The following is a 26,329-nucleotide window of genomic DNA, read 5'->3' as shown; positions in this document are numbered from 1 at the left end:
TAGACACTCAACAGTTCTTCAATAAATCAATGAATGAGGAGCCGGGATGGCTGGTTGATAAAGGCAGAGGCCCTTTAGATTAATGAATCCATTGCTGCTTACTGGCTCTGAGGAAATGGTGCAAGACCTCTAAGCTGTCCTCGTCCATAGAAGGCAGGAAGTGACACTGCCCAAGCCACAGGGAGGTGAGGAGCAAGTGAGGCAATGTCCCACAACGTGCGTAGCACAGAATCGAGGGCACCAGTTAGGAGAGCACCCTCTCAGAGCCAGACTTCCTGGGTCCATCTCCCGGGTCCCCACTGAGAGCTGTATGGCCCCAGGGAAGTTATTTTATTCCTCTGCCATCTCAGTTCCTTTGTAAAATGGAGAAAAAGAAAAAGATAGCACTCATTTAATGTGAGTAAGGTATAAATACAGAGAGTTAACCTGTACCAGGCACATATTAAGAGACTCCTAGAGGGTTTTCCGTTATTGTAGGTCTTTTTCTGTGCCTGTCTGGTGGCCAACCCAAACCAGCAACTAAACACGGGATAACAAGTAAGCAAGCTCTCACAGGACTTTGTTTATACCGTTCAGCAGTCTTTATTCTGTTGTTTCACATACACTTATTGGGTGTCTATATTGGCCCAGGTGCAGGCAAAGTTTCAGGAATACAGAAGCGGCCACATCATGATTCATCCACGAACTGGGCGCTTTTTATGACAGTGGTTGCCTCTCGAATGTCCCTTCTCCCTTCTGGCCAACGCCTTTTCCCATGATCTATACTATTGCTATCTTCATCAGTTTTTCTTTTTGCTGATTGTCGGATGTTGCCAAATCCAGTAACACAGGCAAATAGAGTGTAAAAAAATTTCCTATATGAAATTATACATTTTGAAACAACCAGATTTTCATGAAACTAAATGATAGCAACCTAATCAATTCCCTACAAGGTTGTTCACAAACGTGGCCACCGCAGTGCATACCAATGGCAAGGTCAGAAGAGGAAGGCATTCCAAATAATTACTTACTGGTGGTCCGGGGTCCCCTGGGGGGCCCATGAAACCAGGAACTCCGGGATGACCCTAGGAAAACGCAAGACGATTATTTTAAATGATTCCCCAAAGGCTTTTTACTTTGTGCAATTACAGATTTCAGATAACAAGCCAGAAGCCATCTCCTAACTCAGATAACAATTCTGGATATGTGTGTGTGTGTATACATAAATCTACCTATTTATATTTATATCAAAAGGTGGCTGAGGGAGTCTAGCAATCTACTCTGGAACTGGATTTACTTCAAAAGAATATGAGGAAGAAGTCTACAGATGAAAACAAGAGTGGCTATAGAGCTGAAAGATGCTGTGACCAGGTGAGAAGTCCAAGGGGGTGCTTTTTATTACACTCTCTTATTTTCTTAATGGGGTTTCCCCAATGGCTCAGTGAGAAAAGAATCCACCTGGAAAAGAATCTTCCTGCAATGCAGGAAACACAGGAGTTGCGGGTTTAATCCCTGGCCCAGGGAAGACCCCCTGGAGGAAGCAATGGCAGCCCACTCCAATACTCTCACCTGAAAAGATCCCAAGGACAGAGGAAACTGGCAGGCTGCTTGTAGTCCACAGGGTCACAAAAAGTCGGGGATGACGGAGAGACTAAGCAGGGTTTTTGTTTAATATAAATTTATTTATTTTAATTGGAGGCTAATTACAATATTGTATTGGTTTTGCCATACATCAACATGAAGCACATTTTTTAAAAATATGAATTTATTTCCTTGGCTGCTCTGTGTCTCAATTATGGCATGTGGGACCCTCAGCTGGGGTGTGTGGGGTCCAGCTCCCCAGCCAAGGATGGAACCCAGGTCTCCATGTTGGGAGCGTGGAGTCCCAGCCAGCTGGCCACCAGGGAAGTCTCGACACACTTATTTTGATGTGTTTGAAGTAGCCCATAAGAAAAACTTAAAAGTAGGTAAATGCGTATACACAATTTATACCCACAATGGAAACCGCTCAGTTAACTGAATTATGGCATCTCTGAGAATATTACAATTATTTTAAGAAAGAGAGTCATGCCTCTACGTAGAAGGGAGTCTATCTGTATTACTGAATGAGCTAAACCGGTTATGGCGCAAAGCACAGCACCTCAGCGTTCAGGCAGTACAGCAAAGTTAGCAAACCAAGCTAACCGCCATGAAAGAAACGGCTTCCCTGCCCTCCGCCTTCACCTCCTTCCACAGGAAAACGCAAGCTGCAACGTTCAGTCTAGAGAGCACTGCTGTTGAAAACTATTGAGAGTAATCCAAACACGGTTTGCTTTTCAGGACAGAAACATTTTTGCCGAGTACGCCATCCAGTGCAGCGCTCATCATCCCGCCCCTTGGGTCTCTGCCCCTGAGCCTCACCTGTCGCTGAGGGTCTGTGGGGTCAGGGATTTGCCCACCGCTCAACCTGAACCTCAGAGCCTGGGGCGGGGCCTGGCGTGGAGCGGGTTTACCATGAAGAGATGGATGAAGGCTTAGAAGGAAAGACAGGGGCACGTGGAGAGAGGACAGGAGGAGGAGAGGGGGGAAAGGGTGGCAGAAGCAACGCACAAGCAGAGCACTCGGTTTAAAGGCAGAAAGGCTGCTGCTGCTCTGGCTGCGCAATGATGGGGGACAGTGCTCAGACCGGCAGGAAGAGCACCACATCGTCATGGGGACCATTTTACAAGGCGTTTGGAGAAGTGGTCCAGCAGAGATGGATAGGCTCTCACAGGGGAAAGTCATATGGCAGAAGTGGAGGGCTGCTGCTGCTGCTGCTGCTGCTAAGTCGCTTCAGTCGTGTCCGACTCTCCAGGCAAGAACACTGGAGTGGGTTGCCATTTCCTTCTCCAATGCATGAAAGTGAAGTCGCTCAGTCGTGTCCGACTCTTCGAGACCCCATGGACTGCAGCCCACCAGGCCCCTCCATCCATGGGATTCTCCAGGCAAGAGTACTGGGGTGGGGTGCCATTGCCTTCAGGAAAGAACGCAGCATTGTGCATTCGGTAAAGAATGACTACTGTTTCAGCGAGCAAGAAGCACTAAAGGTAAGTGAGCACAAAATTTTTAAATATATATTAAAAAAAAAAAGGTAGGCTCCTCAGATGATTGGGAAAGGGGAGTGTGACAATGAACCAAGGTGGAAACTATGAAATCCTGATTTAAAAAAAAAAAATCCACCAGAGACAAAGAGACAGGAAAAGATTTCCAAAATAGTGGAGTGAAAATTATTAGGAAAAACAGTGCTGCTTCTTCAAGGTGAACAGTGTATTATAAAATAAGCTCTCACCTGGTCACCTTTCTGTCCAATCTCACCATCTGCACCATGTTCTCCTTTGCTTCCCTTAAGAGAAAATAGAAAGAAAATTACAGAAAATCTTGCTAGAGCTCCTTTGCAAAAGAAAAATTCTGTGTTGCCTTCATTCACTCATTCTTCATCAGTTTCTCATCAGGTTTGTGCTGGGGGCCCAAACAGGTACATGACCTTAAGAAGGTCATTTAAAGCCCAAGTTGTGGGGCTTTTTTAATCTACAAAATGAAGAGAATAATGATTGCCCACCCCATGAAATGCTGGGAGAATGAAATCAAAGAATACATGGGAAATACTTAGCATGGAGTTCAAAATGCAGTAAGAGCTATAATTATCTTTACTATTCTGTACTGGAATCCTGATTTTGTCATTTACTAATTGTGTGTCACTGGTCAAGGTGTTTCCACTCTTCTGCTTCCTACTTAAAAAACGGGAATGGTAACAGTAGACTCTTTGTCGTGGGGTTGCTGTGAGGAAGAAATGACTCAAAATCCATAAAGCACCTAGGCCAGTGGTGGCTTCAGGGGTCTCACCAGTCTCGCCCTGTCACCACGGTCATTATCACCATCGTCACTGCTGCTGCCACTGTGGCATCGCCATCACAGCCACGATCCTCCTCATCCTACCAATCCTCACCATCAGCATCACCACCGCCACCGATCCTGTCATCTTTTCCCCAGCACCGTCACTATCATCCTTCTCTCCCTCCTCCTCATCCATCACCGTGATCAGTGCCCGCGCCGCTACCATCCTCATCCTCTTCATCAGCTACACCGTCATCATCCTCATTGCCGTCACCACCACCATCACTATATCACTCACTACTGGCACCTCTGTCCCCCTCCTGCTGCACATCACCGTCGTCTCCGTTATCACGGTCACCAAGACACAGCATACAACCTACCAAAAATCCAGCGTTACACACTAATCCTGAAAGTACCATTCAAAGGTTCCGATCTCTCTTAACTGTCACCTACTTAGGCTTACCAGGTTAACAAATGTATTCAAGTAAAATGTTATTAAACAAAGAACACTGTAGTTCCTTTGAAAGAATGCATTATGCATTAAAACTGTTGGCAATTAATCAGTCTTGGCCTTGGTTCCAGGCCTGTTTTCCCTTACCTTTGCATCTTTGAAAGATCGTGTTCCTTCTTTGCCCTGTTTGTTCATTCAGTAGATGAAGGAGTGGAGGTGGGGGGTGGCAGGCCTATCTCCGAGGGTCCTTCCAAACTCCCAAACCCTGCAATTCTCTCACTGAAACATCATGCCCAGCCCTCTTTCCATCCAGACACTGTACCACACCAGCAGTTTATCGATGACAATAATTACCCAATAACACCCTAGCCTCCTCTGTGGTATATTGGGGAGGGTGGGTGCTCCAGCATCTGTAAAGTGCCAAATGCTTTTGTGTACAGGGAAAAAAATAGGTTCAGAGGGGAAGAGCATTTGTGGCAACATTTTTGCATGTCATTATGTCTGTTCTTTTTTGGACTTCCCTGGTAGCTCAGATGGTAAAGAGTTTGTCTACAATGAGGGAGACCTGGGTTCAATCCCTGGGTCAGGAAGATTCCCTGGAGAAGGAAACGGCAACCCACTCCAGTACTCTTGCCTTGAAAATCCCAGGGACAGAGGAGCATGGTGCAGGCTACTGTCCATGGGGTCGCAAAGAGTCGGGCACTTACTTCACTTACTTCATGTCTGTTCTTTTAAGATCTATAAAGCCAGCACACTGTCTGCAGGCCACTTCATAATCTCACACTGTTTCTCCGACATTAAGGATGACTGCCTTAAAAGTAAATGGTTTCCTTTCAATTCCCAGTCCTCAGTCTGGGCTTAGAGTGGTTCCAACCCTCATCCCACGACAACTAAAATGTCAGCAGCTCAAGGATCTCCACAGTTGTCCTTGTCTCCTCCACCGCAGCTGAGGATCAAAGCACACACTGCCACCCCCAAGCCTGACTCACTTCCTTCCAAAAAAGAGCGCTGACATTTACAGAGCCCCTGCTCAGCTGGGCACTCTGCCAGAGTCCACATGAAGTCCCACTTCATGCATTTCTTTGCTTATATCCTGAGCTGATGCAAAACAGCATTCGATGTGTCCACATCATCCCATTCAGCCAGGAAAACTACTCAGTGAGGTAGGAGGTTATTATCAGAGCATAAAGATAAGAGTCCTGAGGACCAGAGAGGTTAAGTCATCCACCTGAGGTCACACAGCTGAAAAAAATAATAATAATAATATTTGTCACCTAATCCAGATCTGTGTCCAAACTGTCTCCTCCTGATCAAGTTAATTTCCTGGGTATTAGGTCACGATGCTTTGTCCCGCTGGTTTCATAATGTCAAGAGCACTAGATTTTTAGTCTGGAAGCCTGACTGATTACACTAACCATGTTCTCGGAAACTTTCAACGCACCAAGAATATAGCCATCAAGAAAAAAACAGATCAGAAACGAAAAACAAACCGAGCAACAAGCTGCCGTCCTGGATTCTACACTCCAGGAACATAACTAGTTTACTACTTTGCAAACTTGGCTTTCTGCAGTAGATATTTACTGAGGATGCAATGAAAGGGCTTCGCATTTTCTGTTGAAAAGGACAGAGGAAACTCACACCACAAACCCTTATATCAGAGCACTGACTTTAGAAAACGTGACACTGTGAATCCTTCTGGAAATGGATATCAGCCCTTTTCAAAGGTCAGTAAGCCTTTTGCCGGTTCTAGGACCCAGGAATGGCCTTCCTAGGTGGTGCAGTGGCAAAGAATCTGCCTGCCAGTGCAGGGGACATGGGTTTGATTCCTGGGTTGGGAAGATGCCCTGGAGAAGGAAATGGTAACCCACTTCAGTATTCTCACCTGGGAAGTCCCAGGGACAGAGGAGCCTGGTGAGCTATAGTCCATGGGGTCATGGAAGAGTCAGGAACAATTTAGCAACTAAACAACAACAAAAAGGACCCAGGAAAATATTTCTCGAGGATCTGGGAACATCTCTTTGAAATGTAATCAGCAAGGGAAATAAAGCCCCATCAGCCAGATGCTGTAGGAAACTAGGAGCCTAACTTCTGGGTCCATTTTTCCAAGCTGCAGAACTACCTCCAGGCAAAAAGATGTGAGCGGTTTGTTTTTATTTTGTTTGAAGCTAATTCACTAAAGCAGACCATTAGTCCAATTACCAGGTGAATCAGGCTGAACATGACAAACAGTGCTATGTGGTCCTTTTACGTGAGGACTAATTACTATTCACCTTGAGGACACATACATCATCAGTCATAGCTGCTTGACCATAGAAAAGGTGAGGTTCCTTTGTCTTTACAAGCTCTTGGCAGAATTGCCTGTGGTACCTATAATATTCTGGTTTAATGCTTGTGCAAAAAAATAATTATTTCAGTTCTACCTTCTGGTTTGGGAGAAGATTCTGTTTGGTTTTTAAATATATTTCCCCCATGCCATCATGTACTAAGTACATAATACAACAATTATTTAGAGGTTATATTCATAGCAGAGGCTGCTCTAAGGATGTTAGCTTTTGTGAATCCATCAAGCAGATAATTCTCTCTAGGATTTTACAAATTTCTGAGAGCATGGCCTAAATTTTCTCAAATTAGTAAGCCTCTGCTAGTCTCAGAAATTTTGTCCCTGAAAATTTGTGTGCTGTTTCTCTGCTTAGAAAACCTTTCCCCAAGAATGCCTGTCAATGCAAGTAAAATCCTACTTCTTGGGACTTCCCTGGTGGTTCAGTGGTTAAGAATCCACCTTGCAACGCAGGGGAATCAGGTTCGATCCCTGGCCAGGGAACTAAGATCCCACATGCCGAGGGGCAACTAAGTTAGACTGCCACAACTACTGAGCCTGCACACCACAACTCTGAGAGTCTGTATGCCGCAACGAAAGGTCCCACACAACACAGTGAGATCCTAATGCCGCAACCGAGACCTGAATAAATAAATAAATGTTAAAAAAAATCCTACCTCCTCCTCCAGGTAGCCTTCACTGGTGACCTCTGCCCCGTGGCATTATTTTCCTTAAAATCATTTAACTCTCCTCCTGGCAATCTGTAATAGTTGTAATTAACTCAAAAGGAGGAACGGTAAGGAGGACCATCCACAGTTACATGCATCTAACACTTCCTACCTATGTGCTGGGCACCATGCCTGGCGCTTTGTATATGTTTCCTTGTTTAATCCCCATGTCCTCTCTGTAAGATGAGCCATGCAGTGCTTCTTTTACAGATGAGGGACCCCAGCTTCAGAAAAGTCCTGGTTCCCCAAGTCTTATGATCAGTCAGTGCAATTCACTCAGCTAATAAGAGGCAGAACCAGGCTGGGGAACCACTAACCACTCACTGCTCTCAATGGCCTTGGCCCCAGTCTGATTTTGCTTAGAGTCATCACCTTCTAGATCTTTCTTCTCCGACACATCAGGCCCTAGAAGACATGGCCCATATCTGACCTAACACTATTCCTCCTGACTTGGAAGGGAGCTGTTTAAGGGCATGCCTGGTGGGAATCTCTCAGGACTGAGGCAGCTGTGGATGAATAGAGACTTCTCCTGAGGAGAGCATGGACTAAATGGCTCTGGGTTGTCTTCTGGGAAGAATGGGATTCCAAGGCCTTTTCTGGCAATTCTAATAACAGCAAAAGAGGTTTTATCTCCGCCTCCCATAACTGTCCAGAACCTCCAATGAGGTCTTCTACTCACCTAGCATCCCCAGTGCCTGCAGTTCCCACCACATGATGTGTGGACATGTGGACAAAAAGAAAACCATGTTTTTCACGAAGGATAGAATAATCAGCATTTCCAAACTCAAAGGGGCTTTTACATCTGACTCATTAGAAAGTCATGGTCTGATGACAATCTCACTTCTTCTTCCTCTGCATGGATGGTGATCATAATGGGAGCCACTGTTTTCAGCTTCCTCCCCTTATTCAGTATCTTACACAGTCTGAAAGCTCTAGCATGAAGCTCTGGAGCTGACGGTGTCATTTACCTCCCCAGACCCAAGATCCAAAGACAGCAGCTGCAAATAAGCAGGAAAAATCTTGGGAAGCCTGAGTCCCCAGATGTTGGATCACAGTCACAAACAGTCAAACCTTCCTGATGAAGCCTGTGATCAGTGAATTCCTGGAGCCTCTGGTTATAAAAGGACACTAACAATGACCACAAATACTCCACTGTGGGCAGCGTTTTCAATTTACAAATTAATCATGAGGTCTGCAAGTCGGACAGAGATCCTGTTTGATAAGCCAAGTTCAACAGAAAGGAAATGAAACAGCCCTCTGTTCTGTTTTCTAGACAGAGGCATGGGTTGAACAAACAGCACAGAGACAAGCTTGAGTTTGGAGCCAAAAACCAAGGCAAGCCTGTGGGTCCCCAGGCACGATAAACCAGTCAATATTAAAGGAAATCAATGCTGAATATTCATTGGAAAGACCTATGCTGGTGCTCCAGTATTTTGCTCACCGGATGCAAACCGCTGACTCATTGGAAAAGTCCCTGATCCTGGGAAAGACTGAGGGCAGAAGGAGAAGAGCAGGTTAGAGGATAAGATGACTGGATGGCATCACTGATGCAATGGCCGTGATCTTGGGCAAGCTCCAGGATATGGTGAGGGACAGGAAGGCCTGCCATGCTACAGTCCATGGTGTCACAAAGAGTTGGACATGACTGGGTGACTGAACAAGTGCAATTCATCTTCCCCGCCACAGTTGGTAAGAAAGGGAAAGCTATTAAGAGTCAGTACCAGAGGCAGTGAATCAATAGATAGAAGCTTTGAGTCTCCTTGGGCACTTTCCTTGGTGCTGGTGTTGGTGATAGCATTACTGGGTTTAGTCACTAAGTTGTGTCCAACTCTTGGGATCCCGTACACTGCAGCCCGCCAGGCTCCTCCTCTATCCATGGGATTTTCCAGACAAGAATACTGGAGTGGGTTGCCATTTCCTTTTCCGGGGGATCTTCCCGACCCAGGAATCAAACCTGCATCTCCTGCTTTGCAGATGGAGTCTTCACTGCTGAGCCAGCAGGGAAGTCTCTCCTGGAGGTGTAACAGCATACTAACTAGTGGGGGTCTGGGACCTGGACTTCAAGGATTCACTTTGACCTACTAGTTTTGTAGTAGTTTTGTAATATCGGCATTTAATCTTGCTAAACCTTAGTTTTCTAATACGTAAAGTAGAACACTATCTCTACCTCCAAGGATGATGCTCACCATCACAGGAGATGACATTATAAAGCAGGTGAACTGGTCTTTGGTCCTTAATACACTAGGTATATCTCCTGCAGCTCCCTGAGATCTCACTGTGTAGGGTGACCCTGAGAACAAGGCCACCACAGACTCCCAAGTGGAGAAACAAAACACCCTGTCTTTCAGAAGCAGCACTGATTTCTGTTCTCCTGGCTGGAAGCTTTCTTTGACTTTCTCTGACTCTGAAAAGGAACAAACCCTCCCTTGAAGGGAATTATAAAAGAACAAAGGCAGAGTCATTGTCCCAAGACACCAGCACTTCAGGAGTGGTTAGGCTGATTGAGAAAACAATTCCTCCTTAGTGGAGGGAAAGCCTTATCCGTTTAATTGATCTGCTTTCCTTTCTCTGAATAAAGGTTATCATGTGGCAGAAGTAGAACCCAGAAGCTGGCAAGCTGACAGCAAAGGTCGCATACTGAGGATCGGCTGAAATGACCTACCTGCAGAATCCTTCAAGCAAGGAGTTTAGCCACCACTTACGACCCCAGAAAAGAAGGGGAATCTCAGGAAATAGCACAGAGGATGCTCAGCTGTGTTGGTGTCTCCTAGCCTAACACTTCCCCAGGGCAGAACCTCCAGTTCTATCTACCCTGAAACCTGATGTCTTCAGTTCCCAAAGCAGAAGTCTTGGTTTTGTCAAAACCCTATACAACTTCAGAATCTCTGCACAACAAATACAAGTTCTCTTAACCTGCCAGCTGGGGCCTGGGACACCCGGCTGTTTTCCATCCTGATGCTCCACAGGCTCCCAGCTGGTGTCACATCTCAGTATTTTTGTTTGCCTCCTTACCTTTTAATAGCAAATATAATGGCTCCAACCCCATCTTTCAGGGCTGTGCCTAGGGTGAGGCAAGTGAGCACTCACCCGGGGGTCCCATAAACCTCAGATCGGAGGTAAAAAATATGTCAATGAAGTATTTTTAAAAGTCAAAATTAATGCAAAATGAAGAATTTCATCACCTAGCCAGTATAAATCTATATCCCTTCCTACTTGAGAACTTCTGAATATGTCTGTATTTAAGTTAGAAAATCATACTATATGTTTTAAGTGGTAAATTTTTTAAGTGATTAAAAATATTTTTCTTTTCTAATAAAAAATTAATGCAAAATAATGAAAGATGAACAAAACATGAAAATGGAAATAAACACAGGGCTCCCAAGGGGCAGAAATTGCCATGAGACAAGGGGACACGATTGAGCACTGCCTATAAGGAAAACGAGGGTCTCGTGTAGGTTGGGTCTCATCTTGACTTAACATTTTGGTATTTTGTTCCTCGTGCATCTACTTCATTCATTTTAAACAATTCACAATACTGCATTAGAGTCTCATTTAGCTTGGTTACACCTTCCGCCCAGGTCCTCACCTCAGTCTTGGCCCAGGCACTGACGGAGAGCTTACAACGTGCCAGGCGCAGGTGGGAGCATCGCTGAGCAGTCGTCAGGGCCAGAAGCCCAGAGGGTCTCTGCCCTCACAGCCCCTCGTTCACCAGGAGGAACGGGAAGGGCCGGGAGGCAAGAAGCCAGCCCAGGGTCGTTGCTGAGACCGGATTCCCACCCCAAGGGTCTTGCTCCTGTGGTCTCTCTCCCACTGACGATTTCATGCTGCAACCCCCATCAGAGGAGCCACACCGAGTCCCAGAGAAACACAGTGACACAGTGGCACACGTGTCCCTGAACTCTGGGGTAGAGCGATGTGCAGAGGTCACAGCAGCACAGAGCTGACAAGGGGGGCAGAGAGAGCCCCCCAGGGCAGCGTGGATGTCCGCTCCCGGCCTACACGCCAGCCTACACACTCTCTCCCTCTTAGCGCTGAACACTGTCATGACTGAGGGCCTGAGAGTCGCAGCCCTGACGCCTGCCCGTTCCACAGCTGCGTGCCCAGCTCCCCGCTCCCATGCCAGCCTCCGAGCTCCGTGAACCTACAGAGTCATGCTGCCTGTTCCAGACAGGTGTCTCATCATTCACAGCACAGTGACCGATGCCCACTGCGTTTCTATAGCACTTTCCTAATAACACTCTTTTTTTTTAACTTATTTTTTATTGAAGGATAATTGCTTTGCAGAATTTTCTGTTTTCTGTCAAACCTCGACATGAATCAGCCATCGGTATACATATTTCCCCTCCCTTTTGAACCTCCCTCCCATCTCCCTTCCCATCCCACCCTTCTAGGTTGATACAGAGCCCCTGTTGGAGTTTCCCAAGTCATTCTGCAAATTCCCATTGGCTGTCTATTTTACATATGGTAACGTAAGTTCCCATGTTACTCTCCATACATCTAAAAATACGGAACGCTTCACGACCTTGCGTGTCTTCCTTACGCAGGGGCCATGCTAACCTTCTCTGTATCATTCCGATTTTGGTGTATGTGCTGCCAAAGCAAGCACCCTAATAATCCTTTTATCAAGTGCTAGGTTCTTTTTCTGTATGATATGTTCAACTCTCACTTCTCTCTGCAGTTGTTTTTATTCACATCATTAGTGGTTGGAGAAATTGAGGCCCAGAGAGGTCAAAGATTTTGCCTAAGGTCACACAGCAACAATGACTCAACTCGAATTCAGAGTTATCTGACCCCAAATTCACATCATAACCATCACTACACATTCCTATCCAGTAGCTCATCTGTATTTCCAACCACTCGGGTATTTGTAGATGAGCAATCTGAGACTCAACAAGTTCAAGTGCCCATTCCCAAGGTCACTGAGAGCCAGAGCAAAGGGGAGACCTTGAATGTGGGTTTTCTGATTTTAAAACCTTGATCCTGTTACACTGGGCATCACTGTTCCTCACACTTAGGCTAACTAGTGAGATGAGAACAGATACACATGAGTTTTATGATGGCTCACTGACCTGTGGTCCAGCTATTCCTGGGGGCCCTGGGAGGCCTCTGGGCCCAGCATCCCCCTGCAGCAGGAACAGGGAGAAAAAAATAAAAAACAGCAGGAATAAGTGTCTGGACCCGACATATGGCATTGTCAGCAAGATGTCCACTTCCATTCATTCACTCATTTCCCATGGGATTCCCAGGTTCCCGCCTGCCCCTCAGTGTGTCTGAGCAAAGGTGGATGGTGATAGGGTATGTGGCTGTGCATTCAAGGGTATAACCCACCCCCAAAGTGGTAAATGGTGTAGGAACCAGTCCCCAAGGTGACCCCAATGATCCTCGCCTCCCAACGGGTACCAGAGAGGCAGTGCTGGCATCTCCAAGATGAATCATTTCATCCCAATGATAAAAACAAAGTCTCTTTTGTTCCTACCTTTTTCCCTTCTGTGCCTTCTCTCCCTGGCTTTCCTGGAAGACCTTTGTCTCCTTTAAAACCTGGAAGACCAGGGAGGCCTGGGGGGCCCGGAGGACAGTCATTGCACACGTCCTGAGAGAAAGAGTAACACGATAATACAGTTACTTGTAAAACCAAAGGTGACTCATAGCTCCAAACCCTCCAGACAGGAGGAAGCCAGCAAATGACGAAAAAGCAAACGGGTAGATGGAGTCATTACCCATACAGCCTGTGTCAAACTTCATGTTTTTCTCTCTTGTTCTTAAACTAGGTTTCAGCATTGATATATCTGTATTATTACCGCACGTCTCCCTACTTCCGGCCAATGACTGAAATGTAGCCCAAGATCAAGATGTCGAAAGCACATGTACCGATGTCTGTGAACATCTAAAAATATTCACAGTACAGATTTAAAACAAGCATTTAGTACTATAAGAAACAGCATGCTTTGTCCCTAAAGCCAGAGACAAAACGAACCTGGAGGCTGGATTCTCTGTCTCACAGGTTTACCTAAGTGGTTTCTGAACAAAGAAGCAAAATAAAGAACGTAAGAGACAACCCCCTCCCTGAGGTCTTGCTCACTGTAACACACACCAAGTATCACCTGGCATTCTTCTCAGTCCAAGTGACTCTCGCTCAGTCGTGTCCAACTCGTTGCAACCCCAAGCACTATACAGTCCCTGGAATTCTCCAGGCCAGAATACTGGAATGGGTAGCCATTCCCTTCTCCAGGAGATCTTCCCAACCCAGGGATCAAACCCAGGTCTCCTGCATTGCAGGCGGATTCTTTAGCAGCTGAGCCACAAAGAAAGCCCTTCTCAGTCCAAACTAGGTATTTAATCAAGGCTCTCTGGAATGGAGCTTTGCTCCTTGGCTCTAAGGCAAGTGAGTTCTGTCCCTGGAGTGAATTTAAAGCCCAGGGAACCAGTTCTTGAGCTTGTCTGTGTCATCCCCAGATCTTACAGTTTGGAGCACAGTAAACCCCAAATGAAATTCACTGGCTTGACCACACTCTCATCCAGCTCACAGGCCAGCGTTTTGGACTGCTCCTTCCTTGTGTTGTCATTGTGCTCAGTCATGTCCGAGTGTTTGTGACCCCATTGACTATAGACCGCCAGGCTCCTCTGTCCATGGAATTTCCCAGGCAAGCATGCTGGAGTGGGTTACCATGTCTCCCTCCAGGGGATCTTCCTGACCCAGGGATCCAACCCACATCTCCTGCGTCTCTTGCATTGCAGGCGGATTCTTTACCACAGTGCTTGTTCCATGCCTTCACTCTAATCCTGTCTTCTTCTCTGATTCCCTCCTTGTGATAAAGGTTAAATAAGGTAAAACAAGGCTGGCTCTCAGAACAGTGTCAGATCATTTCCAGAGCGTTCAGCTGTTGTTATGAATTCACGTACTCAGCCAGCGGCTCCCTCGCTGTTGGGCGCTGCACTCTTCTGCTTCAGGACCACAGGAAACAGCTGTCTTGAAGAGCTCATGGATCCATGGCACCAACTGACACCAGCAAATGCACTAACTGGGGCCCTTGGGGTGCTCCACTGGAGAGATGGGCAAAGACGTGCTCATGTTCACAGCGGGTGATGTCTCAGGTGACCCGGCACTCATCTTGATCTCTAATTCAGGATGGATGGGCTTTTATCGACAAAAAAGCAACTCTGAGCAGTCCACCATCCTTTTAGGTGCTCAGTTCAGTTCAGTTCAGTCGCTCAGTCGTGTCCAACTCTTTGCGACCCCATGAATCGCAGCACGCCAGGCCTCCCTGTCCATCACCAACTCCCGGAGTTCACTCAGACTCACGTCCATCGAGGCAGTGATGCCATCCAGCCATCTCATCCTCTGTTGTCCCCTTCTCCTCCTGCCCCCAATCCCTCCCAGCATCAGGGTCTTTTCCAATGAGTCAACTCTTTGCATGAGGTGGCCAAAGTACTGGAGTTTCAGCTTTAGCATCATTCCTTCCAAAGAAATCCCAGGGCTGATCTCCTTCAGAATGGACTGGTTGGATCTCCTTGCAGTCCAAGGGAACTCTCAAAAGTCTTCTCCAACACCACAGTTCAAAAGCATCAATTCTTTGGTGCTCAGCCCTCTTCACAGTCCAACTCTCACATCCATACATGAGCACAGGAAAAACCATAGCCTTGACTAGACGGACCTTAGTCGGCAAAGTAATGTCTCTGCTTTTGAATATGCTGTCTAGGTTGGTCATAACTTTTCTTCCAAGGAGTAAGCGTCTTTTAATTTCATGGCTGCAGTCACCATCTGTAGTGATTTTGGAGCCCTCCAAAATAGAGTCTGACACTGTTTCCAGTGTTTCCCCATCTATTTCCCATGCTCACACCTACTCAATCTTTGATGTTTCTTTAGAGGTGTCCTACTCCAAGAAACCCTCCTGATTGCTTCACATTGGGGGTATGCTTCTGCCCCTGAGGACCCAGGAATTCCTGCTACGGAAGCACCTCACTATAGAGTGGTCTCTTTATAGCTCCATGCCCTCCCCACCAAGCCAAAAAAAAAAAAAATGTGTGAGCTCTTCGAGAACAAAAGTAGAGTTGCTTTATCTCTGCATGTCCGATTTATAGCAAATAATCTTCCACAGAGCATGAGCTCCGTGAGGTGCCCAGCCAACCCAATCAACCACCACCAATTGACCTTCACACGCCTAGTGCCATCTCCCTTTAGTGGGTGGTTTCAGAAGCTGGTTGAAATGTTGAGAGGAATAAAATGTTGGGTATGTGAAGAAATGGCAAATAAGGTGAGTTGAAGGGCACTGTCTTCAGTTGCTGCTGTTTGGAAGGGTGGCAGACTAGGGAGAAACTCTTCTATTCCTAGACCGTCTCTATAGTTGCTTAAAATAGGATATATCTGTGAAATAGGGCAACCCCAGACACAGGATGCATGGAAGCGGGGCTAGGTTGGTTGCAGAAGGATGTCCAGACACAAAGAATTTTTGGACTTGCAGGGTACAGTGGGATGCAGAAAGTGATCGCATCTAAGACAAGATCTGTTTTCTCATTTCTTGTCAATTTCTGGCGTGGATAAGTCAGCCTGAGCAGGTCTTAGTCACACGTCCTGTGAGCTTTGTTCCCTGATGGCCAGGGCAGCCCCCAGACTTGCTAGAGAAGGGGCTGGACTTAACATACAGACCTGGTCCTGGAATCCAGTGCGCACAGGGCAAGACCAGCCCCCAACTCACTCTCCCAATAAGGCTCCCTTTGCCCCTGTGCCCGTGGGACCCCAGCCCCTCCTGACCTGGGACACCTCACTCATCTGGACATTAGCCCTGGGACCCAGGCGGACTGCCCCCAAACACTTCTCAGTGGCATATTAATTACTGTGAATTAAAGTTACTTAAGAAATGGTCACTGTAAAACAGATACTGATACTTCTATCTTCCCTAAAACAGGAAATAAACTGAAAACCAGGAAATAAACCTCTCATGTGAAAGGGGCTTTCCCTGCAGCTGGAGGTGGGAGGACACCTTTATCCCCAGAAACAGGGATTTCAGGGCCAAGAAGCCTGTATAAATCTTCAGTTTTAATTTACTACCCTGAGCCCAAGCTCTGCTTAAAGTCTTCACTAATTAAGCATCCAAAGCCTATGTTTCTTTGCCCTGTCAATTCCTCACAAATGTCTTATGTCTTAAGTATGAAAGCTGCCTGTTTTGGCCTCTTTTTAGGTCTCATTTCTGGGAGACCTCCATGTGCACAAATTAAAACTTATTTTGCTCCTGTTAATGTCGTGTCAATGTTTAGTCCCACCACAGGAACTTAAGAGGACCTATAGGTGGAATTTTCTCCCTCCCCATCACCAGCCAGTTGTGTGTCCAGCTGGATGGGCTTGCCCAGACCACAGTGAAGCCTCTGCCCACTTGGGGTTCATGGCTACACCTTTCCAAGCCTCAGTCTCCCTATCTGTGAGATGAGAACCTCAGATTCTGGGGAGAAATGCATGGCGAGAACACAGCTGCCACGTGCATCCCTGTGGTTTCAGCTCTAATTTTCTTCCCTTTGTCCCACTGGCAGATCAGAGATGACCCTGATCATCAATTCTGCTCCCCACTCTTCCACTGAACTGAGTCATCTCAGGCAAGCCACTTTAGTTCCTTTGAGTCACTTCCATATTTGTTAACAAGGCTCTTTCTCCTACCTTGGGAGAGAGTGCAAAATTTAATATATATGAAGCACCTAGCATGTGGCAAGCTCCAGTGTGTAAACGCAGACTCCCCTTTGTCTCCACCCTTCCTATTTTCTGAGACATTTTCAGCAAACCCTGTGTCATTGTATTTGGTGCAGGACAGCAGACCAATCAAGTGCTCAAAACTGCATCACCCTGGAGGGATGCTGCGGTCTCTTGCCAGGCACAGAGATCATCTCCAGATCATCTCACGTGAACTTCTGCTGGATTCCTGAACCTTCAGTGCACGTTCATGCCAAGCGTGTAGCCTGTACCTCACACCTTGAGCTGACAGCCAAGGAACTCACTGCCTGCCTGTTCTGCATCAGGTGGCTGTCAGGAAGCTTGGATACATGCAGAGATGAGGTCACGTAGCAGAGGGGTCGAGAGCCTGAGGGACTGGAGCTGGTCACACTGGTAGTGAGTGTTGGCTCTGCCACCATCCAGCTCTGTCACCTTGAACAAGTGTCTGGCCCATCCATACCCACCTCCTGCTCTGCAAAAGGCAGCAGGTAATAGTACCTAAAGTCCATCTAGTCAAAGCCATAGCTTTTCCAGTAGTCATGTATGGATATGAGAGTTGGACCATAAAGAAGGCTATGCACCAAAGAATTGATGCTTTCAAACTGTGGTGCTGGAGAAGACTCTTGAGAGCTCCTTGGACAGCAAGGAGATTAAACCAGTCAATCCTAAAGGAAATAAACCCTGAATATTCATTGGAAGGACTGATGCTGAGGCTGAACCTCCAGTACTTTGGCCACCTGACGTGAAGAGCCGACTCACTGGAAAAAACCCTGGTGCTGGCAAAGATTGAAGGCAGGAAGAGAAGGGAATGACAGAGGATGAGATGGTTGGATGGAATCATTGACTCAATGGACATGCGTTTGAGCAAACTCTGGGAGATGGTGAAGGACAGGGAAGCCTGGTGTGCTGCAAGTCCATGGGGTCACAAAGTCAGACACAACTGAGCAACTGAATGACAACAGTAACTGGGTTGTTGGCAGGGATTGGGTGAAACAACATTTATCCTGGGAATCATCTAATGGAGAGGCCTTGAGGAGGACCTCTCGGGCACAGATCCAACCATGGAAGTTTAGTAAACAGGAACTCTTAGAATACGAAGTTTCTACTCAGGCAGTCTTCCAATGACCAGGAGGAAGCAAATTTTCTGTAATGAAAGATGTCTTCTCAGCAAGAGAGGGTTCCCCCAACTAGCCACCTGGACCAGACAGCCCATCAGGCTTTAACCGACATCAAGATGGCAGTGGGTGATTATAAATTAGGGAGCCAGGACAGTGACTCTGAAGACCTGGGCAGACCCACAAGGGCCAGGCTCTCACATACAGAGAGTTTCCAGGCAAGCACAGCTGTGGAAGGCCAGGGACTGTGAGGTGCTGCCCGGAATGTAGGTGCTCGCATTCTCTCTGCAGCTCCTGGCAGCTACATCCTTTGGCAGGTCAGAAGTATCAATTTGACTAAATATCTGTCTCAATGCTGCAGCTGTAAAGCACACAGCAGTCACTCCTGTTATCTCTGCCTTAAAGACTGGGACACTTTGAGGCTGTACTCCTTAAGGGGAGGTGGCAGACAAGAACCGAGGCAAACCCAATGCCTTCCCAGTGGGACAGAATTAGGGGAAAATCACCTAGACTAAAAAGCCTGTACTAAACAGGACTTAAATCAATAGATAGTGATTTCTTGCCATGTCCTGGTTGTAAAAAAAAAAAAAAAAAAAAAAATATCTCCCTCTTGTCAGTAAAAATCAAGAAAGATTGCTCCACTCTTCATTTTTAAGTAAAATGTATCATTTTCCATCAAGGCATCTCAATGTGTAGAGATGAAAAGCCCCAGGCTTCTGAGGTTTCCTTTTTCCTTTTGCTCTCTTCCCTTGCTCTCATGCAAGAACCAGGTGCTTTCAATGCCTCCCAAGTGGTTTTTAGAAGACAGGAAATGAGGGAGCGGGTGGTCACACAAAAGGCAGGGCCCGGCTCCACCCAAAGTTCAGACCAAGGCTGAGAACAGAGGCAGCAAACGGTCCCCCACGTGTGTGGCCACAGGACCGCTCTTCCGGAAATATGGATCTTACCCGCCCTGTCCTGCCTGTCCCCCTTCTCCGTTCAAGACCCGAGGTCCCTGGCCGAGCTCCCAGGCAGCCAACTCTCCGTGCCCTATCTCAACCGAACTCTCAGCTCCTGTCCCCTGCCCCCCGGGGAGAAGGTTCTGTGGTTCTGACGATGAGCTCCGACTGCGCTCAGATCCAGACTCCGCCTGGCCAAGGGCCCAGCAGCTCACTCCACCACTCGGCACCTGCTCCCTGGACCTGGCACCAGCAGGATCCTCACCCAACCTGCTGGATTCTGCCTAGGACTGTCTTTTCAGAACCCTAGGACGCAGTCCTGTGTGGGGTCCAAAGTCAGTCTCTGGACTCGTTGAGGAGTGGATTCTATTTCCAGAAAGTCGCTGACCCTCATGGTGACTCAGGTTTCTAACAAACAAAGTGCTAGTCACTAAGTCTTATCTGACTGTTTGTGACCCCATGGACCACCAGGCTCCTCTGTCCATGGGATTCTCCAGGCAAGAATACTGGAGGGGTTGCCATTCCCTTCTCCAGGGGATCGTCTGGACACAGGGATCAAACCCGGGTCTCCTGCATTGCAGGCAGATTCTTTACTGTCTGGGCCACCAGGGAGGCCCTATAAAGGGTGACACACATCCCTGGGTGGGCTCAAACCACCAACCTTTCGGTTAATCGCCGGATGTGCTAACTGCACCAGAAATACACCAGGGTAGTCTTAAAACGCCCTGGAGAAGGGAATGGTTAACCACTCCAGTGTTCTTGCCTGGAGAATCCCATGGACAGAGGGGCCCGGCAGGTTGCAGACCATGAGGTTTCAAAGAGTCTGACATGACTGAGCGACTAACAAGCAAAACAAGAACATAAATGGTACCAACCTCATGGAGCAATTGCAGACACAAGAGATGCAAGTGAAGCATTAACCACAGTACCACCCAGAAGGATTTCCCATGACAACGGATCTTATTGTCCAATAAGACAGCCTCTAGCCACAGGTGGCGAGTAACTACTTAGGATGTAGCTAGTGTGACCAAAGACAGGCATCTTTTTTTTTTTTTCATTAAATTAAACAAGTTTAAATTCACACATGTGGCCAGTGGCTTCTGTGCTGGACAGTGAATTTTAGAGCATTGCTGGCACAGCATGTTCTCAACAAATGTTGTTATAGTTGTTTATACTCTAATGTAGTTGCTCAGACAAAAAAAAAAAAAGACCATATTATTGCCATCTCCAGTCTCCCCATCACAACTCTCAAAACGCATGCACATTTATGTTTTTACCTTCACCAAGAGATTTACGTCCCCTGGAGACAGTACTGAAGAGGGGCCCTGTCAAAGTAAAAATAAATAAATACATACACACGAGTGTACACTGCATATTCCATGCTTCTGCAGCGAGCAGCCTTCAAAATGTGACTGTAACAGGTGACATGTCTACACAGGACACAAAGAGCCTGGTCTACGCCCCACACTGGGGAACCACAGGCAGACTCTTCTGAGCAGTCCTAACTAACATCAGCCTTTCTGGTCCTGGTCTTCCTGGCCCTTTCTCTCTCCTGCTGGCCCCTCCTCCCGCTTCCATCTCCACCAGCAGGTCCTATGGGTACTGTGGAAGACAAAGGGGGCGGGTTGTTCTTTACTGCAGGTGGGTAATAGCTGCCGCTATCTGTCATTCACAATCCAGCATGAATCTAAAGTAATTCCTTCAGCTCCCCCAGGTAAAATAGCATTTTAAGCCTCATTCGTCTTTATGAGTTGGAAGTCTCCAACTTCAGGAAGGAGAGTTCAGAAATCAGGAGTAATTACAAAGCCTCTGAAGGCGTGAAGGAGTCTGCAGGTCACTGAGTTCACACTCAAACCCACGGTGAGTTGGGAAGGGACGTATTATGACTGTGGCTGGCCCAGAGCCCAAGTGGAGTGGAGGCTGGGTTCACCCTGGGTTGCAAGGGACACGAAGCTGGGAAGGAAAATGGGAATGCAAAGGCAGACGCTGAAGGGACGAAGGATTCTCAGGTAAGGACTGGACGCTGGCGTGCTGCTCTGCAAACTTCTGCACGTCGCAGTGGACAAGAAGTGCCAGAGAGCCCACAGTCCAGAGGGAAGGTGGCAGGCTTCCTCCAGAATGTGGGGAGCCTGGGACCACTATTAGACTTGTGGTGGCTGGTTCCTTCTGATTGAGTCCGGGTTTATCCAGTCTAGCCTGTTACAGAGACAATTTCCTGGCTTCCCCACTTTCCCTGACTCCATGGGGTTTCTGCCACATCTTGTGGCTGCAGACAGTGGCAGAGGCATTGTGTACGTTTGCATAGGATAACCTTGGCACTGGCTGGGTGTACGTCATGCTTCCTAAGCTGAAATGCTCAAGTATTCAATCACTGCCCTGGGTTGCAAGAGGACACCACCTGAGAGAGACCGGGGTCGGACTGAGTCAGAGTCGGAGGTTCTGAAGGGGCCCCTCACCTACAGGGAAAGCTTGCCTAGGCTGCATCTGCTGGACAAAGCCTAGAACACCCTTAGTTATCGATCGGAGACTGACCCTGGGGAGGAAGGCCAATCTGTGCCACATGCTAATTGAGTAAAACTTTAAAAGGGGAGAGGGGTTTTATTTTGACATTGCATGTTTTCCCGGGCAAGTTAATAAAGCAAGATTCATACTGTCCAAAATGGGATTTTTTTTTTTTCTTTTACAAATTGGGAGATTTTTATGCTGCTGGCCTTGTGTTCTTGGGGCTATTTTTCCGCTGTCATTTGAGCCCTCTGTAGAGTTGTTAGAGCTCTATGAGCACGGCTGGGCATCAGTTAGAAAAGAGAGAAGGAGGGGTGGATTTCCCGTCTAGGTACAGTGTGCCCTGGGGAATAATTTAATTAATACCCTGTTGTGACCCATTTCTGTGGGCCTCCTTAGAGAGGTCTGAATACACAGGAGCAAGGCCGGTGCGGGGGCAGTGGCCAGTTGGTTGTTGACGGGTGGGAAGTGCTGGGGTGAAGAGAGAGAGTCTGTGCCCTGCCCAGGCCGTCATTACCTCCTGGGCACCAACCACCTGCTGCCAGGAGGCTGGCTGGCTGGTCACAGAGACGTCAGCTACACAGCCACTGATGATGGGCTGACGTGGAGGTGAGTAAGAATCGCTTCCTGATGGGCTAGCTCTATTTGCTGCTCACACCCGAGAGCTCCCTGTGGGATCAGGCTGAGGCTAGATTCCGGCTGAACCCACAGCTTCGACCGCCTCTTCCCTCACCGTGCCCTGTTTTCTTCAATCTTAACAGGTTTCACCTTAATCAATCATCAGGCACAAGAATCCCCACCAAAGGCTCTGCTTCTAGAGTACCCAAGGGTAGAAAGGGGGCTCCTGCTACAGGGATTCTAGGGGTGCAGCCCTGGGAGAACCCCGCCCAGGGCCCACTGTCCACCCTCGGGGGGCTGGTGACCGCAGGAGAGGCTTTGGTTGTCCCAACCCTGAACATTCCCAAGACAGGTCTGGCCCGGCTGCTCTGGAGAGATGGCTACTAAATCCTTGGACTGCCCTGCCTGATAAGAGTGCCTTTGTTTACCCAGGGCCTTGGGCCATGCAGTTAACAGTGTCCTCCAGGGTGGGGGCCTGGGGCCAGTCTGTCCTCTGGGTTTACCCAGGGCCTTGGGCCATGCAGTTAACAGTGTCCTCCAGGGTGGGGGCCTGGGGCCAGTCTGACCTCTGGGTTTACCCAGGGCCTTGGGCCATGCAGTTAACAGTGTCCTCCAGGGTCGGGGCCTGGGGCCAGTCTGACCTCTGGGTTTACCCAGGGCCTTGGGCCATGCAGTTAACAGTGTCCTCTAGGGTGGGGGCCTGGAGCCAGTCTGACCTCTGGGAGGATGGGAGACGGTGGAGTAACCAAGACCACCCAGGGAGGCACGCCTGGTCTGGGTGAGCATCCCTCGATGGCAACACTCGCTGAATTTCAGACCACTCAGGGTCACCCCCATGGACTCAGATTACACACAACTTCTGGGAGAGCCAAGTGTGGGGAGGGGACATGTGGAGGCCTCAGCCTCGTGTCTCGGGGGCTCCTTCCCTGGGATAAACCATCATCCTGAGTGTAACAACTCTCCCGAGCTCTGGAAGCCCTTCTGGTGAGTCACTGAACCGGAGGGGAGTCCTGGGGACCCCTGAGAACGTGACTGGTCTGATTATCGAGACCAGAGACCCTGACAGCGACTCAGCAGTACCCGGGACCACGTTGGGGGAGGGTGTTCTGTGAACTTAAAGATAGTAAAGAGAGACCGACGCTCTCTGTCTCTGCTGGAAACCAGCTGAGACACGTCAAGGTGAACCCATCCTGTCCACTGGACTCTGCGGACGCACTTCTCTCTGCAGAGGTGTCAAGGTCTGGATTAAAGTCATCTGAACCCCTTCAGCCTTTGGCTTGAACCTTACTCTTCCACCCACTTCACCAGGGCCTGGCACTTGGGTACCAGGGTGGATTCTGTGAGCTTTATTTGGCTGCTGCAAATCTGACTCCATGGAGGAGGAGAAACATATGAATAAGTACCCCCAACCTCCAGCAAGACTTTTCCCTCATCCTTCTGGTGGGTCTTAGTGAAGTTTCAGGACCCTTCTAGGAGACCAGGGTGCCCGTCCAGGTGTCTGCTGTTCCCAGCAGCCTGGATAAGGCAGAGACAGATGCTCACACCCTCAGGGGCCTCCAGGTCTTGGGTCTTTGCCTGACTGACACTTGCAGCAGGCCGGGCTCACAGAGCAGACAGAAGGCCATCCTGAGGGCGAGCCTCTGCCCAGGGAGTTCCCTGGCTTCTGAAACCAGTCTCGAGGCCTGGGACTCCCCAGTCGTGGCTGCCACTGTCTCTTCCTTCTCGGGCAGCAGGTTTCAAAGGGCTGATTTCCCCTGTATCTTCCCAGAGGCTTCCTGCCCACCCAGACCTGCTCATCCTCACTGCCCCTTCCCTGAAGGGCCCACTGGTAGCCTGGTTAGCTGGCTAAGGCTTTGGAGCATCTCTGGCGTTGGTAACTTAATCTGGGGGCTGGGTTCCCAGAGGGGATTCACTGCACAAGAGGGAAGCCTGCCAGAGCCGAGAGCATGGCCATGCTGCCCGGGACCAGATGCTCAGGACTGTCTCGTCCTGTGCAAGCTCCTGTAGCTCTCCTTACGAGAGAAGAAAGGAAGCTTCTACTCTAACGGGGGGAAACCAGAAGGAACCGACATTACTGAGAAAAAGGGCAAGACACAGGCCAGTGAGGAACTAGCCATGGACAAGAAGTGGCTCCTGTCCATTTGCTCACCTCCAGGTCCCCATCCATCCCTTTCTGTACTGCTCCAAGTCCTGGGGCTATCAGGGACTCCCTGCCTCTGGCGCTCAGGTGAGCTGGCCCAAAGAGAGGCACACGGGGAAAGCGGGTGGGCGGCACTGCTTCCTCCCAGCCTCTGGCCAGGCTTCCTGGCAGTGGCTGTGAACCTACAACTTCCACTCCCATCTGGCAGCCCCGTCCCCACCGTTCCCGTTTTCTCTTGGCTCTGAAGATGGGCGCAAGGTAGTACTGGCTTCCCTCTGTGTTTATCTCTGGGCATCACAGCCACCTCTGATTAGTTCCCTCTGCCCACAGCTCTGTATAAAGCCCCTTCTTAAAGCTTCTTGAGCCATCCGAGTTGCATTTTATTCTGGCTGAACCCCTGATGGTCAAGATTCATCCAGAACAGTTAGATGACATACTGGTTTGCCAGGAGGCCCTCTTTCTCCTGGATTTCCTGGTACACCCTAAAAGAAGAAAGAAAGAAAAACTTTAATTCTGCTAAGCACATAATACTGATCCACTCTGCCCACTCTCTCCCTCAGCCTCTCTCTCTGCCAAGTGCAACTCAGGAGAAAACAGATCACCCGATCATGAAGACTGGCACGAACAAAAACTCACGGCTTCCAACCTCAGCTGAAGACCCAGAGCTTCTCAGGATATATCAACCTGGGCAAATGTTCAGAACAGTAAGCCACCCCTCTCAGAACTCCTTTCCAAAACACAAAATTGAAACTGCGTACATGTGTGTGCACATGTGGACACACACTCACACATCTGATCTTCAACTCTGACCATCTTTTTCCAAACACAGGCAGAAGGATCAACTTTGAAACAGAGGAGGGCAAAACAGCAGGAGGTGTGGGATATACCCAGGAACTCAGAGGGTTCTGACAGCATCACACAGAAGCAAAAGAAGTGCAAGCATACAACACACGCTTAGAGGTCACCATGGACAGAGGCCAAACACTCAACATGCTCCTGGGGGAGCGGGCAGGGCTTGGTGCAGAAAACAGCTTCTCCAGCGGTTTCCTGGTCATGGAGGCCGGCGGGGGGTGGGTGGGGTGGGTGGGGTCGGCGGGGACACAAGCCACACCCCTTGCCTTTACTTACATCCTGGCCAGCTGGTCCCTGGGGGCCGGGAAACCCAGGTGGGCCTCGAGATCCCTGAAGAAAAAGAAGACATACCCCGACACTTAAAAACCAAGGGCCCCCTTGCCTGGGGTCGGTTCTCCTTGTCCAACCACCTGGTGCTCTGACCAATCTGATGGGACGGAGGTACCTGAGAGCAGCCAGGGCTTGAGGAGTGGCTGTCACACACAGAGAGAATGCTCTGGAAACCCTTCCCCATGAGGCTGGCTGCCCAGGCCCCCTTTGCAGGCCCCTGCCTACTCCTGCAGTGAGACAGGCCTGAGCTCACCCTGGGTGCAGGGTCGATTACCAGCCTCAGGGGGCCCGCCGGCTGGACAGACTATGAGAGCCTAGTGCAGAGCCCAGCACTCGGGTGACTGTTAGCTATTTTTTATTGGAAAGTCGTTGCCATCCTGCTGACAATTTCTAGATGGTATCACGAGTTGGCCCAAATCATTTTTCAATTATGGATCTCACCTCCTGCAGGAATCACTCTTTCTAGACCTTCCCGCCTGCCTCACAGAGTTAAGAGAGCACCCTCACTGGCTCCTGGCTCTGTGGCTGGGGGCAGTGAAGCTGGGATTCAAAATTACTTCCTCTGGCAACGTGATGACATGCGTGAAACCACAGCTGTCCGTCCAGAGGGAAGCAGAGGCGGCAAAAAGCAAAGGCAGTGCCAGTCTGCCCAGCTGTTACTGGAGATCAGGGCACTGGACAACCCACCTCCCGACTCCACCATTCCACAGGTGAGTGCCTGTATCTTGGAGAGTCTGCACTGTATAATGTTAAAGATTTTTTTTAAACTACTGTCTTTGCTGGCCCCTCCAACTTCAAATGGCTTTGATT

The 26,329-nt window shown here is 48.6% G+C and overlaps 1 protein-coding gene and 1 non-coding gene across 2 annotated transcripts in view; both read right to left on the bottom strand.

The window, feature by feature from the left end:
* Positions 1 to 26,329, bottom strand: part of COL22A1 (collagen type XXII alpha 1 chain) — a 203,161-nt gene that overhangs the window by 31,154 nt on the left and 145,678 nt on the right. The window contains exons 41-47 of the mRNA XM_040261747.1: positions 25,466 to 25,519; positions 24,775 to 24,819; positions 20,355 to 20,402; positions 12,804 to 12,917; positions 12,397 to 12,450; positions 3,287 to 3,340; positions 1,011 to 1,064 (exon numbers count right to left, since the gene is read on the bottom strand). Coding sequence (XP_040117681.1) covers positions 1,011 to 1,064; positions 3,287 to 3,340; positions 12,397 to 12,450; positions 12,804 to 12,917; positions 20,355 to 20,402; positions 24,775 to 24,819; positions 25,466 to 25,519 — 423 coding nt within the window. The remainder of the gene's footprint in view (positions 1 to 1,010; positions 1,065 to 3,286; positions 3,341 to 12,396; positions 12,451 to 12,803; positions 12,918 to 20,354; positions 20,403 to 24,774; positions 24,820 to 25,465; positions 25,520 to 26,329) is intronic.
* On the bottom strand, positions 11,827 to 11,933 carry LOC120879150. The gene has a single exon (XR_005724718.1). It is a non-coding gene; the product is annotated as a U6 spliceosomal RNA (small nuclear RNA).

The sequence above is a fragment of the Oryx dammah genome, unplaced genomic scaffold (genome assembly GCF_014754425.2).
Source record: "Oryx dammah isolate SB20612 unplaced genomic scaffold, SCBI_Odam_1.1 HiC_scaffold_19, whole genome shotgun sequence".
Classification (NCBI taxonomy): Eukaryota; Metazoa; Chordata; class Mammalia; order Artiodactyla; family Bovidae; genus Oryx; species Oryx dammah.
Note: the sequence above shows the minus strand (reverse complement) of the source record. Positions and strands in the feature narration are given on the sequence as shown.